Source organism: Ruditapes philippinarum, unplaced genomic scaffold (genome assembly GCF_026571515.1).
Source record: "Ruditapes philippinarum isolate M1 unplaced genomic scaffold, ASM2657151v2 ctg8763_1_1_1_1, whole genome shotgun sequence".
In the NCBI taxonomy this organism is placed as follows: Eukaryota; Metazoa; Mollusca; class Bivalvia; order Venerida; family Veneridae; genus Ruditapes; species Ruditapes philippinarum.
In genome coordinates this window covers 25,173-40,397 of record NW_026866392.1, presented here as the reverse complement: position 1 = coordinate 40,397, position 15,225 = coordinate 25,173, and the positions used below count along the sequence as shown (strand labels likewise).

Genomic DNA, 15,225 nt, shown 5'->3' with positions numbered 1-15,225 from the left:
TAATCTGATATAATCAAATGTATGATAAAGCGAGTAAAAACATAAAGCATATTATAGTAAATATAAAGCATATATAAATTTTCTATATTTATCACAATTTTACCATTATTTCTAGCATACGGATGTTTGAAAATATGATATTAAATTAAACTGCCACAACATGTGTCAAGTGCAGAGTGGCAAGCTGGTGATTCCAGGGGACATTAAGTGTTAAAATTGAGTAGCGCACAAGCCAGTGCTAGGGGACGTGAGGGATGTTGCCTCGGTTTCATTACCCCTTATGGACAGACTGAATCATACCAAGTCTGCAATCTTCTTGTTATTTTGTTGTTTTTTATGCTTCCGAGGTATCACCCTCTTTTCAGATTTTTATATATATTTTACTAGGGTGATCTTTGCAAATGGGGCTACCTACATATAATTTAGACTTGTTTCTTAGTTGTTTTTTTTTTTTTCTATTCCTTTTTAATGATTTTAATATCAAAGTACTGTTATGCCACACAACAAACAATACAGTGTTTGGTGAGAATGTACAGTAGAATATTGAATGGGTAACTTCCGTTTGTAAAACACATTACTGTCTTTCATAAACAAAGTGTGAATTTTTTCAGCTTAATTCACAGTCGATATACAATATATACTAGGCTTAATAATTACAAAACTCATTTTGGAATATAATTATCACTATTTTATATGGTATATACCGTACATAAAAAAATACATTAAGCATATTGAATGCGAATATATTAATTCTCAACAATTTTGCATAATTAAATTTCAAACAAAAAGCATAATGAATTATGAACGACATTAACTTAAGCTCAGCTGCTTGTGATTTCAAAGCCAATTTCCCCTGTTATTCTGTAATTTCCATGAAGTTATTAAATTTCGACCACTTCTCCGCGTTAACGACATATTACATTGGAATTTTTTGATTTCTGCATTTTTAAAAAAAATACAAAACCTTTATATGTAAATAAAAACAATTATGATTTAACTAATTTCGTATCTTTCCTTTTTAGATAAATAGTTTTTTATTTAAAGACAATTTTTCGAAGCATCAAAATTAATTTTAGGTATATGTGTTACGCTATTAACAAAAAATATAGTTTAAACCACGTCAACCAGCGTGATTCACGTTGAAACCAATTCCATTGCCCGTGAGACGTTTTCTGTACTAGCTATAACTTTGCTAGGATTTTTTACGGCACATAAATTTTTGACAAAGCTTCAATCAATGTGAACTGGTCGAATTTACTTTTAAAATTAAAGAGTTCCATAATTAAACGAATCATCTAAGTTGGAAGTATTGTCTAATAAAAAAGCATAAGGTAACTATTTAACATATTTTACAATTCCTACGACTCTATATAAACTGTTGTAAGGTTATATCACCATCCATATCTGCCAATGATTTTATAATGCAGCAGTAATCCTTTCTTTTAAGGTAACTGAAAATAACCTCTCAAATACGTCAAGATTACGCAATGACGATCGACATGTACAATCGTGAAAAATAAGAATCTTAAAGTAAACTAAAACAACTATAAATAATATCAAAAATAGATTTTCAGCCCTTCTCAGTGTACATGTAAATAACAAAGTGACATAGTCGATATTGCATTGTTTTTGGTCAAAAGTTATTTCTTTAAATAGTGCTTTATTTTTTTTTCTTGTTTACTTTACCATGTTCATTTAAAAGGGGGGGGGGGTGGTAGCACGTTTTACTTATTTCTTAATATAAAAGAAATCTGTCAATAAAGAACATCTTGTCACAAGTAAGTGCTATTAATTTAGAAATGATTCAATAAGCTTCGAGTGAAAAAAGGGAGTTGCTTAGATTTCCAATGTAAGCATTTCCGACTACATTTCGGATTTACATTGAAGTCTGACGTTGTTGTCTGTTACGTCTTTACAAATTCGATGTTTGCAGTTAAGTAGATGAGGCTCGTCCCCTTGGCAATCGAATACCACGAAATTCCCAGAAAAGTCCATGTTTTTGAAATCGTGTTTCGGTTTTATATTTCTGTGAACAAACAAATCGAAACAAGTGATTATAACAAGGGGATATAAACTTCTGAAATTTTTATATCTGATACATGGTTTCAAAACATTCTATTTTGTTTTCTTTCTCTTTGTTTGGATTAAGGTTTTTTGATTTATGACTAAGTATTTAACATAATTAGAAAGGTTGATTACATAATAATTATGATAAAAATATCAATGTAATTCTGTTACGAATTGGAATAAAATAATATCCTGACAAAATCGTTGTTAAACTTTAAACAACGCGTTAATCAAAACCCGAGAAGACTACGAATGAATATATATATATGTTTGTTGTCGCAAAATAGGTTATATGAATTGTATAAACTTGCAAGACAGGGTACAGTTTTTTTGTTCATATACTGTTTTATATACAGCAACTAAAGTTTTAAAGTTTTATTCGTGATTGTTTACCATTACCCCACCATCGCACAATAATGAGATTTTGAAACGCAATATAACCATAGGCGAACAAAGTCTTAAGAAATCGTTTTAATACTAAAAAATTCGAATCAATTTGTACGCTACTGATTAGTTAACTGGGGCATTGTCCCTAAAAAAAGTGCCTATGATTTATACCGTCGCGTCTCCACTGGTGAATGAGAGAGAAACATCGCATCTTCGTTATTTCATTATCATTAAATCTATCTCGTATCATCAACGTTTTGCCATCTTAGCATCGTACGTCGTGTGTAAGGGTAAAATAAAAACTAATACCAAAGAGTATGTGAGAAGTTAGCAGTTAACAGTGAGCTAAGCAAAAAGGCATTGCGATTTATATAGGGAAATCAATGAATTGCTGTTCTGCTCAGCTGGGTAAGCAATCTAGCAGAGCATTCCAAAAAAAAGTGTAGAAATGCTTTGCTGGTATGCTCAGCTGGGTAAGCAATCTAGCAGGCCATTACTTAATATAGTGTAAAAATGCACTGCTGTTATGCTCAGTAGGCTAAGCAATCTATCGGGACATTCCGAAATATAGTGTTAAATTGCTCTGTTGTTATGCTCAGCTTGGTAAGCAATCTAGCGGGGCATTCAAAATATGGTGTAAACATGGTCTGCTGGTATGCTCAGCTGGCTAGGCAATCTGGGCAGGGCATTCCTAAATAAAGTGTAAAAATGCGTAGCTGTTATGCTCAGCTGGCTAAGCAATATAGCGGGACATTCCAAAATATGGTGTTAACATGGTCTGCTGGTATGCTCAGCTGGCTAGGCAATCTAGCAGGGCATTCCTAAATAAAGTGTAAAAATGCGTAGCTGTTTATGCTCAGCTGGCTAAGCAATCTAGCGGGACATTCCAAAATATAATGTAAAAATGCTCTGCTGAATTGGTCAGCTGGCTAGGCAATCTAGAAGAGCATTCTAATTAAATAGTGTTAAAAATGCTCAGCTGGCTAGGCAATCCAGCAAAGCATTCTGAAAATTAGTGTAAAAATGTTCTGCTGGAATGCTGAGCTGGGCAAACTAGCAGGGCATTCTTAAATAAAGTATAAATTTCGTTGGTCTGAAAACTGATTATTTGGCACTCGTAGACTTTCTGAAATTCTAGTGCCAATGCAGATAATGACATTTTTGACTTCTTCGGGACCTCAAGTGTATTTCTTTGGTCTCCGACTGATTCTGGGACGATCGCAGACTTTCAGGAATCTTTTGTGTCAATGCAGATAATGACATTTGTGAAGTTTTAGGACCATCCAGAATCCATTTCGTTGGTCTGCGAATGTTTCTGGAACACTTGCAGACTTTCATAAAAATTTTCGGTGCCATGGAGATAATGAACATTTTTACTTCAGAAGGACCCTCCTGAGAGTCTATTCGTTGTTTTTGCTGCGACTGATTCTGAGTCCCTCGCAGACTTTCAGGAAAATTTTGGTCAATGCAGATAATGACATTTTTTACTTCTAGGGACCATCCAGGATCTGCGACTTAATCTTGGAAGTCACAAGACCTTTCAGGAAGTGTTGGTTCCAATAGAGATAATTACAAATTGAAGACATTTTTGACCATCCAGAGTCTTTTTTTCGTTGGTCTGCGCGCTGATTATTTAGGCATTGCAGGATTTCAGGGAATTTTTTGGTGCTAATGCAGATAATGATATTTAGGGTAAAAACTGCTCTGCTTATGAATAAGGGGTCTTAAAAAGTAAAAAAAAATCATGATCTGCAATGGCAAACTAAACAATCCTGAAAGTCTGCGAGTCTCAAGGAATCAGTCGCAGACCCCAGAAAATGTACTCTGGTGGTTCCCTTAAAGTCATAAATGACATTATCTCCATTGTCATCAAAATTCCTGAAAGTCTGCAAGTGTCCCAAAAGCAGTCGCATACCAGCGAAATGAACTTTGGTAGGTCGCTAGAAAAGTCAAAATGTCTCTAACTCCATTGGCACAAGAGATTCCTGAAAGTCTGGGAATGTCCCCAGAATCAGTCGCAGACCATAAAAAATGGACTCTGGCGGGTCCCTAGAAGTAAAAATTGCCATCATCTCTATTGGCACCAAAAACTTTCCTGAAAGTCTGCGAGAGTCCAACAATACGCTGCAGACCAATGAAATGGACTATTAAGGGTCCCCTAGAAGTCAAAAATATGATTATTTTCCATTGGCACCAAAACATTCCTGAAAGTCTGTGAGTGTCCAAGAATCAGTCGCAGACAACCAAAATGGACTCTTGAGGGTCCTAGAAGTCTTAATTGTCAATATCAGCATTGGCACCAAAATTCCTGAAAGTCTGCGAGTGTCCTTCAAAAAGTCGCCAGGACAATAAAATAGTCTCTTAAAAGGTCCTTAGAAGTCAAAAAATATCATTATTTCTATTGGCACGAAAAATTCCTGAAAGTCTGCGAGTGCCTCAGAATTGCCTAGAAGTCGAAAATGTCAATAAAAACTTTGGGAACAAAAAATCCTGGAACTCAGAATCAGTCTGCCAACTGAGCATTCCACCAGAGCATTTTTTAATATATTTCGGAATGCCCTGCTAGATTGCCTAGCCAGCTTATCATTCCACCAGAGCATTTTTTACACCATATTTAGTAATGCCCTGCTAGATTGCCTAGCCAGCTGAGCATTCCACCAAAGCATTTTTCACTATATTAAGGAATGCTCTGCTATAGTGCCTAGCCAGCTGAGCATTCCAGCAGAGCATTTTTACACTATATCTAGTAATGGTTTGCTAGATTGCCTAGCCAGCTAAGCTTTCCAGCAGAGCATTTTACACTAATATTAGTAATGTCCTGCTAGATTGCCTACCCAGCTGAGCATTCAAGCAAAGCATTTTTACACTATATTTAGTAATGCTCTGCTAGATTGCCAAGCCAGCTTAGCATTCCAGCAAAGCATTTTTTCACTTTATTTAGGAATGCCCTGCTAGATTGCCTAGCCAGCTTAGCATTCCAGCAAAGCCATTTTTACACTTTATTTAGTAATGCCCTGCTAGATTGCCTAGCCAGCTGAGCATTCCAGCAGAACATTTTTACACCTATATTTAGTAATGCTCTGCTAGATTGCCTAGCCAGCTTAGCATTCCAGAATAGCATTTGTACCACTATATTTAGTAATGTCCTGCTAAATTGCCTAGCCAACTTAGCAATTCCAGCAGAGCATTTTTTACACTATATTTAGTAATGCTCTGCTAGATTGCCTAGCCAGCTTAGCATTCAAGCAGAATATTTTTACACTATATTTAGTAATGCTCTGCTAGATTGCCTAGCCAGCTTAGCATTCCAGCAGAGCATTTTCACACTATATCTAGTAATGCTCTGCTAGATTGCCTAGCCAACTTAGCATTACAGAATAGCATTTGCTCACTATGTTTAGTAATGTCCTGCTAGATTGCCTAGTCATCTTAGCATTCGAGCAGAGCATTTTTACACTATATTTAGTAATGCTCTGCTAGATTGCCTAGCCAGCTTAGCATATGAGCAGAGCATTTTCTCACTATATTTAGTAATGCCCTGCTAGATTGCCTAGCCAGCTTAGCTAGCCAGCTGAGCATTCCAGCAGAGCATTTTAACACTATATTTAGTAATGCACTGCTAGATTGTCTAGCCAGTTGAGCGTTCCAGCAGAACATTTTTTCACTAAAGGTAGGAATGCTCTGCTAGATTGCGAAGACAGCTGAGTATCAGAGCATTTTTACACTATATTTAGGAATGCCCTGCTAGATGCCCAAAACAACTGAGCATTACAGCAGATCATTTCCTTCGCTATATAAATTGAAATGCCTTTTTGCTTAGCTCACTGTTCACTGCTTACTTCTCACATACTACCAAAGAAGTGACTTTGTAATCAACAGAGTTATTTGAAGACCTTATTCTTTATAACTGTTTCAAAAACAATCAAAGTACATAAGAAATCTGCGTCCGCGCAGTCTGATCAGGATCCATGCTGTTCGCTATCAGTTTCACTACTTGTTATAGACTTTGTAAGCGAACAGCATGGATCCTGATTAGACTGCGCTGATGCGCAGGCTGGTCTGGATCCATGCTGGTCGCAAACCCACTATGTTTGTTTTGTCGTGACACGGCTCAAATATGTTATGAAAAAATAAACGATAAAGGATATTCAAGTATTTTTCTCTTTAAGTATGGTTTTTTTTAATCAAGTAGTATGAAAAACAAATATTTCGTGGATGGCATTGGCCACAAAAAATACAAAAAGAAATCTCGTATTAAAAGGGGAAAAAACAAAGTTAAAATTTCTGTTTCTATTTTTATCTAACAAATGTTAATACTCTTCTTTTAAAGTAGTTAATTGACTGTTTTTAGAGGAAAGTAGTTTAAAAAATTGCAGTGAAAGTACGAAAATATGACTGTGTCACTGCAGTGAAAAATAATTTTTTACAATCAAAATATAGAAAACAAAAATGTGCATTTTATGCCAATAGTTTTTTTTCTCCACATTTCATTATTAAACATATAATTAACTTTCTGATCATATTATTAAATTGAAAATAAGAAAAGAGTAATGCGTACGCTTAAAAAGTATATAGTCATGGGAGTATTTATCAAACGTGTTAACATTTAAATAACTTACGACTTATCTGGAAACATTGAGCGGCATGCAACTTTTGATTCTTTTTCAATCCATGCGTGTCCATTGCTGTTGCATTTCTTACCGACCGGAGACCACGTGCGCCAAAATTTTACCCATAAAAACTCCTTTTTTTGCGGTGATATCAGATTTTCCGTTGATGGTAATACAGACGAACGTGTGATATATTTAAATGATCCAGCTGCAAAAAGTTAATTAAAATGAGAACGTCCGTCACTTTTAGTGCTGTTACTGTTTCGTTACTCTGTTTTGTTTGTTTGGATGCTTATTTCTCAATTTCAATGTATAGCAATGTACATTAAATATATGAAACATTTGGGTGGAATAAACGACGTTGAGATTGATTTTCATCCACAAGCAAAAAAGGCCTTATCCCAAGGGCCAGTCTTGTTTGCTATTACATGCTACTGTCAGCGCAATTTGTAACGTAATTATCTTCAGTGTCTTGTGTAATAATTAAACAAAAGCTAAATCTCGCGCAACATTTCAAAGATCTTAATAAACTAACATTATAGCCACGAAGACAAAAATACAGAACGGAACATGACCGAAAAAAGATAAAAGAGTTACACACCCAACCACAACATCAGGGCACCCAGACGGCACCAAAATTTTAATAATCTCCCCTATATAGTTTTCACTCTCTACATATAATATATCATTTTTTTAATCTAGAATACGAGTTAAAATCAAATATGATGTTGTCTGCATGCTATACAAATTAATAAATTGTCCAAATGAAACACAAAACGTTTTCAATTAGTGAACATACAAATACCAATATAATTTATTTAAAAACTTTGCCATCACTGCTGTTGAATTTGAAGCAAATTTAAGCCATCATTGATCTTTTACTATCTTCCGTACCCGTGTAGATACATATCCCAAATGATTGAAATGCAAAAAGTTACCAATTAGAGAACATACAAATACCAATATAATTTATTTAAAATACTTTACCATCTCTGATGTTTGATTGGAAGCAAATTAAAACCATCTTTAGTTTTTGACTCTCTTTCGTGCTCTTGTAGATGCAGTCCCCTAATGTTTTCTCAGTTCCATTACAATCTATATCCACCGCAATACTCCTGGTGTTAGGTGATTCTTTGTGCCGAAGAAGTCTTATTGAGCCGCCGAATCTATAACAAACATTCAGACAGATATTTCAAATATCAAAACAATTTTAGGTAAACTTGTGCGGAGCACTTCTCGAGCTGAAAAAAGCTTCAACAATTGAACTGAGAGAAATTAAACACGTGAATGTACTCACACTGAAGGAAGTCTGTTTTAAAAACTCATTTATTTTTTTTAAGTTACAGAAATTATATCTTTTAGCAATGTTCAATCTCTTAGAATATTTAAACAACGATATGGACATTTTATTAAACCAATATATTGTCATATATATAACGTATGTCATTTAACGAATTTAATAAGTTTGTATCATGTGTTAAGTCAATAAATATAGTTTTCATAAAAATTATTGAATAATGAGATTTATTACGAACTACAAATAATTGATCTATAAAACGACATTGTTTACTCGATTGTTTATTTTAATGCACTTGTAAACCCCATCCTTCGATTGTGGTTCTCTCGCATTGCAAACTCATCATCATCATAATCATCATCACCACCACTATCATCATCACCACCACTATCATCATCATAAATATCATCACCACCAACACCATCATTATTATTATTATTATTATTATTATTATTATGTAACATCATACGATATTTTTCGAAGACGTCTTATTGATCCGTCGTATATATAACAAACACACAGACAGATATACTTCGACCTATATGCAATGAACACCAGGGTCCGAGGTTGTAAAGAAATTCCTATAACTCAAACTCAGATCCTAGTCATTTGATTGGTCAGAAATTGCCACAGAATGTACACTGACCAATGAAAACCATGACCTTTGAGACAGAACTCTGAAAAAGTTTTCTAACATTGAGGCCAGAATTTGGAATTAGTAATGATGATCGGAAACTACCAAACTTACTCTAGATCAAGAAGGTCTCTACAGGCAACCTGGGTTTTATTCCAATTCCAGTTGTCGCTGGAAACTTGTTTCCATTCGCCATCATGATTTGTTTCAAGATCTGCTCTTACAAACTTTTTGGTTTCATTTTCATTTCTAAAACGAAATCCTGTAATAAGAAGCAAAATGGAATTTACATGTTATTGCATAGTGTAAAAAACCATGAAGTTTTCATCATGGGCATGTATTGATTATTCGGGACAGAAATATCTTATATATAGTTTTTGATGTATTTGGAACTTTTTTCACCATTACCATGGTTAAATGTTGAATTCCGTTTATGCCAGTGCTAGGAACTTGAACATTCAATAACCGTCCATGAACAGACTCAATCAAACCGAGCCTGCAACATATTAATTTTTGTCTCTTTGTTCGTTCTTTAAGGATTCTTTATTTCTCTCTATTTGCATAGAGAGTTTGAAATTTGTAAAAGACGTGGAAGGAAAAAATACATTGATATATCAAATTAATTCATTTCGTTTAATTTCAGAGAGTACCTCACCAACACATTTGTTAATTTTCTTGTCCCATTTTAGATTCTGCTGACACTCTGCACTACCCCCGCCTTTCATGCCCTTGGGACACTTTACGATATTCACAGAGCCAACGGTTCGACCGTTAAAAGTTCCCATTTTCGGTAAAGGACACACGGGTCGACCTAGTAAAAATGAAAGAAAAAATATGTTTAACAAATGTATAGATAAAATTACTTACTAATATTTTTCATTAATCTGACTGCACCCTTGAGCAGACTGGTCTGGCTCCACACTACTTAAAAATGCAAATATGACCGCTAACACACCAAAATGTATTTAACCAAATAATCACTCATTCCAACGAGTAGATATAGTTTTATGTCTGCTTTTTTATATAACATCATTTGAGCCGCGCCATGACAAAACCAACATAGTGCGTTTGCGACCAGCATGGATCCAGACCAGCCTGCGCATCCGCGCAGTCTGATCAGGATCCATGCTGTTCGCTATCAGTTTCTCTACTTGTAATAGGGTTGGTAAGCGAACAGCATGGTCTGGATCCATGCTGGTCGCAAACGCACTATGTTGGTTTTGTCGTGACGAGGCTCATTTTATTTTCGAGACCAATTACAAGAATTAATACATACTAAATTGCATGCAAGAGTACGAGCATTTCCCGTCATCTGAAGACATCAAAAGCGACTTTGGTATACACACCTCGTTGTCCTTGCAAGGACGACTGTAGCACATTTCGTCAACCTTGCAAACACATAAATGAAATTAATAATTCAAAAGGTCTATAAAGGCCAAGTAATGCTTATTTTTCATTTCTCAATAGTGTTTTTTTTATTTTAATTTTTTTGTGTGTGTGTCCTGTTATAGTTTCCAAAAATTTACTAATTGGTCAATAACATTGGACCATCTTTCACTATGCAATTACAATGTAGACTTTTTATATTGTATGGAAGTCAATATAATACTTTTTTTTACATTTAGCTTCTTTTATGACAAATCATTTGACTTTCATCGATACTTTCTTAAGATGATAAGGTTTTACTGTTATCTAAATACCTTATTTAAACGCTACAACACTCATGTTTGCCCTTTCTAAGAAAGGAAAAAAATATTTGAGCCGTGTCACGACAAAACCAACATAGTGCGTTTGCGACCAGCATGGATCCAGATCAGCCTGCGCATCCGCGCAGTCTGATCAGGATCCATGCTGTTCGCTTACAAACACTATTACAAGTAGAGAAACTGATAGCTAATGCTAATTATGTTGGTTTTGTCGTGACGTGGCTCATTTGTTTCTTAAGCAAAATGTGACGTAAATAACAAAACCTAATCAGGTTTGTTTGCGTCAATGAAATTTTTCAAACTGTAACACAACTGTGACAAATACAATAATACCTAGATAGAATAATACCTATAAAACCTAAACAGAATGCATACTCTAACAAAACCCAAAAATGAATTTATTTACGAAACAGTTTGCGAATCTAATTGCCTCTTAGTTATACATATTAAATAATTTTTATGTGAAACGTGTTTATTTGTTATGAATAATCCTATAATTAAAAATAAAATGTAAAAAAATCTTATTTAAGGAAACAAAATAATTTTTTAAAAACCTCCGGAGGCCACGACTGGAACTCGGAGTAAACGTTGGAATCTGATGCCTTTTGTGTCCCGTGCCTCAAGTTATTGTTTAACTCACACATTCTTGTTTTCAGATCAAAGTTGATAGACTTGCATTGACTTTGTCGTACACATAGTTTCATGCAGTGTTCGACGCTCAGCGTCTTTGCGCCCCAAAATTTCGTAGCACCTATTCCCTGTTTTATGAATAAGATATTTTTTGATGCAATCAAAAACAATTGTCCCAGTGCCCCGCTTGCAGTGTTAAAAAGAAATTAAGAAAAGACACGCGAAACCAAGTAAACGCGTCCATTTATGGTGATCCGCTAAACCTACCAATTTTTTTGTTTAAATGATATCTATGCAGGCATAATATCCAGAGAAAGTAAATAATTAGAAGAAACGTTTTACTATGCTATCAACATTGAAAAAATAAATAATTATGAAATACAATTCTTATTTAAATGTACCAAATGAAAAATATCAGTTTTGCCGTGAAATTATCGATTTGTAAAATTGCCAAGCCGTTATCGTGGCATATATATCTACACGGGTTTGTCAATCACTGCAAGATGATTTCCGTAACTCGTTCAAACTGTACTAACATAGCCAATCTATCAACAGAATCAGTTTGCTTATACCAATGCACATATAAACATGCGTGTAACATTAATATTTATTAGCAAAAAACAAAACTCGTAGTCTGGATGTAATTGCAAACATGTTTTGAAAAGTTTAATGACGCTTATCAGATTATCTAGCGTCGCAAAAGATAATATGAGCCGCGCCATGACAAAACCAACATAATGGGTTTGCAACCAGCATGGATCCATATCAGCCTGCGCATCCGCGCAGTCTGATCAGGATCCATGCTGTTCGCTTATCCGTTTCTCATACTTGTTATGAGGGGTTTTGTAAGCGAACAGCATGGATCCTGATCAGACTGGCGATGCGCAGGGTGGTCTGGATCTAGCTGGTCGCAAACCCATTATGTTGGTGTTGTCATGGGCGGTTATAAATTATAAAAGGGAGTACCCTTATGCCATTTGCAAACAAGTTTAAAATACAGACACTGTTATTTGAGGTTGTTTTATCGGCAAATGGCTTATCAACCTACAAACTGGAGAGAGCTTCTTATTTGCCTTCTGTTAAGAGCAACAGACATTGCTTTGACATACATGCTATATACATGCATGATATGAGGCCGCGTCACGAAAAAATAAACATAATAGAGGTTTGCGACCAGCATAGATTCCAGACCACCTGCGCATCCGCGCAGTCCTGATCAGGATCCGTGCTGTTCGCTTTTAAACCCTATAACAAGTAAAGAAACTGATAGCGAACAGCATGGATCTTGATCTGACTGCGCGGATGCGCAGGCTGGTCTGGATCCATGCTGGTCGCAAACCTATTATGTTGGTTTTGTCGTGACGCGGCTCACATTTATGTTTTTTTTTGTTTTAAAGAGAATCAAAGTTTGATAACATCGTAATGTATCTGTATAAAATGTTTCTCTTCATTCTTGTAAGAAATAAAGAAATTATGTATTGTACAGTTATCGAAATATGGTACATGTATGAGGGTTCGTGTTACGAGCCATTTGATCTTTACAGTGCGGAAGTTTGAGAACACGGACAAATGACGGAAAGTCGACAAATGGTAACGTTTTTGGGTATTCGACCTTTCGCAACTTTCCATACCACACTAAAGTGCCCTTTAATATTTTCCAGTTATATGCGAAACTGTAAAGAGGCAAAAACAAGTAAAAACCTTACCTGAAACAGCCATAGAAAATGCTCCTTCATGTTCGATGTAATAACGAATTAGTTAGTCTTATGTATTGAGTATTGAGTACCGCTCAAGCCCGGGATAGGGTGGCGTGAGGGATGTTGCAATATTCATTTTCATCATGTACAGGACTCAATCAAACCGGTCTGCACTTTTCATCTAATTTTGTTGTGATAATGGCTTCTCGAGGGATATTTTGTTTTTCAGAATTACATGTATGTAGGACTGATTTTGATTAAAAACAGTTTGAACAGCTTTAGTTATGAACCATTGAAAAGTATTAACGACTACGCTCGGTCTGGTATACGTTCTGTAGAGAAGCTTACGTCGAAAAGGACGTTTAAGCAGCCATTGCTTTAAATAAAACTAATATATCGGAAAATCGTGGTAAGTGAGCCATGATCCTCTTATACCGTATCATATAAATGCATGTGCTAACTATAACACACATTTGCAGAGCCTATAATTATTTGCATGTTTGTTTTTATAAAATAAGAATAAAAAATGAACAGACGACATTTTTAAAGGCAAGTGTCTTGATTGAAAGTTTATAACTTACGAAAACACAATGGTGATAAGTCGGAGGTAATCTTGTTTTGTTTGGTGTTGTTTGTTGTTTTTTTGTTTGTTTGTTTTTTGTTTGTTTTTTTTTGTTGTTTTTTGTATTTTTAATGTTGTTGTTTTTTTGTTCTTTTTGTTTTTGTTCTGTTCTTTAAAGAGAAATATTCACTACTATTGTTTACCCGCAGATGCTAGCTCACTGGTTTTTGAGCTTCGGTACATGAAGACAGAGATTCATTTCTATAAATAGGCAATCCGAATAACGTGTTCTGTAAATCCGTTTTTGAAGTCTTTTTGTCGTCCATTTCGAATATAAATTTGTTTCATTCTGACTGGCTTTTTGAGTAGTCATGTACGGGTAGAAATTGAAGCTCTGTGGTGACATTATAATTACGCTTGTACGAAACTAGATTAAAGTAAAGAATTGTATCCGTTGAATGATCAACAAATAGTAATTTAAAACAATAAATTGAGTTAGTTCTTGTTGATGATATAAAATTGCTTTTTTCACCAGCGATATCCATTTCGTAGATGAATAGCCAAAATACATGGCGCTATAATACAAATGACCGTGTCACGACAAAAACAAATAATGGGTTTGCGACCAGCAATGGATCCAGATCAGAGGTTGTTATAGGGTTTGTAAGCGAACAGCATGGATCCTGATCAGACTGCGCGGATGCGCAGGCTGGTCTGGATCCATGCTGGTCGCAAACCCATTATGTTAGTTTTGTCGTGGCGCGAATCAAATAGGTTTTCATTTTTCACATTTCTGAATTTTTAAAATATTTACCTCCCTTTCCATTTGAAGAAGCAGCCATTTTTTGGGTCAATTATTGAATAAATTGCATAATAGTTATATGATATACAAATACATGTTTCAAACAGCTGATTCATGTGGATTGTCACATTCTTTTATACTTCTTTTATCATTATTCTACCAATATGTCAAAGGATTGTATCAGTTGTCACTAAGATGATAGAATTATGATAGAATTTTATCTTACATATACAATTTACATGTATGGCTATGATATGATCATGTAATGTGACTAATATTTAAATATATTTAATTGATTGTATTGTGTAAGACAATGTATTTTGTACCAGTCTGAAATAAAGTTTCCGCTCTGTTCTGTTCCCATCAATGTTTATGTGTGAAATATAATTTTTTAATCCCATATATTTTAATCATTTAAATCTAAACCTTAGCGTTTTACTCATTTGACAACCAATATACAAATGTATATTAATAAAGCCTGAACGAAATCAATTAAAACCCGATGCATATTTCATAGCTTTTATTGCTTCTATTCAAAGTTTTACAAGTTTATTTAATACTCAGTTCATGAATAACATGCAATATGAGCTATAACATATTTACATAATAAACTATAGAGGCATATGACATGCATAGACATATCTCGTATTTTCATACGAGGGAGAGACATTTTGTATTCCATATGTGTATATTAAATAACAATAATGTTAGCAAATAATATGCTTTGGCAAAGAGAATCAGTCATATACTTCAAATAACATGAATTAAACTCCGTTATTAATGATAGTTGTTAATATTGTTAATAAGCGACAAATCTTTATAGGCAAGGCACA

The 15,225-nt window shown here is 34.7% G+C and overlaps 2 protein-coding genes across 2 annotated transcripts; both read right to left on the bottom strand.

The window, feature by feature from the left end:
* Positions 1-1,816: 1,816 nt before the first annotated feature.
* Positions 1,817-8,505, bottom strand: LOC132732377 (uncharacterized). Its single transcript, XM_060718786.1, has 3 exons — positions 8,052-8,505; positions 7,074-7,272; positions 1,817-2,026 (listed from the first exon to the last, which is right to left on the bottom strand). The coding sequence occupies exons 1-3, from the start codon at positions 8,086-8,088 to the stop codon at positions 1,864-1,866; spliced, it is 399 nt and encodes a 132-aa protein (XP_060574769.1). The 5' UTR covers positions 8,089-8,505; the 3' UTR covers positions 1,817-1,863.
* A 600-nt stretch (positions 8,506-9,105) lies between these two features.
* LOC132732376 (uncharacterized) lies at positions 9,106-13,067 on the bottom strand. The gene is made up of 5 exons (XM_060718785.1): positions 13,038-13,067; positions 11,256-11,459; positions 10,272-10,383; positions 9,651-9,806; positions 9,106-9,257 (listed from the first exon to the last, which is right to left on the bottom strand). Exons 1-5 carry the CDS (start codon positions 13,065-13,067, stop codon positions 9,106-9,108), a joined length of 654 nt encoding a protein of 217 aa, XP_060574768.1.
* Positions 13,068-15,225: the final 2,158 nt, after the last annotated feature.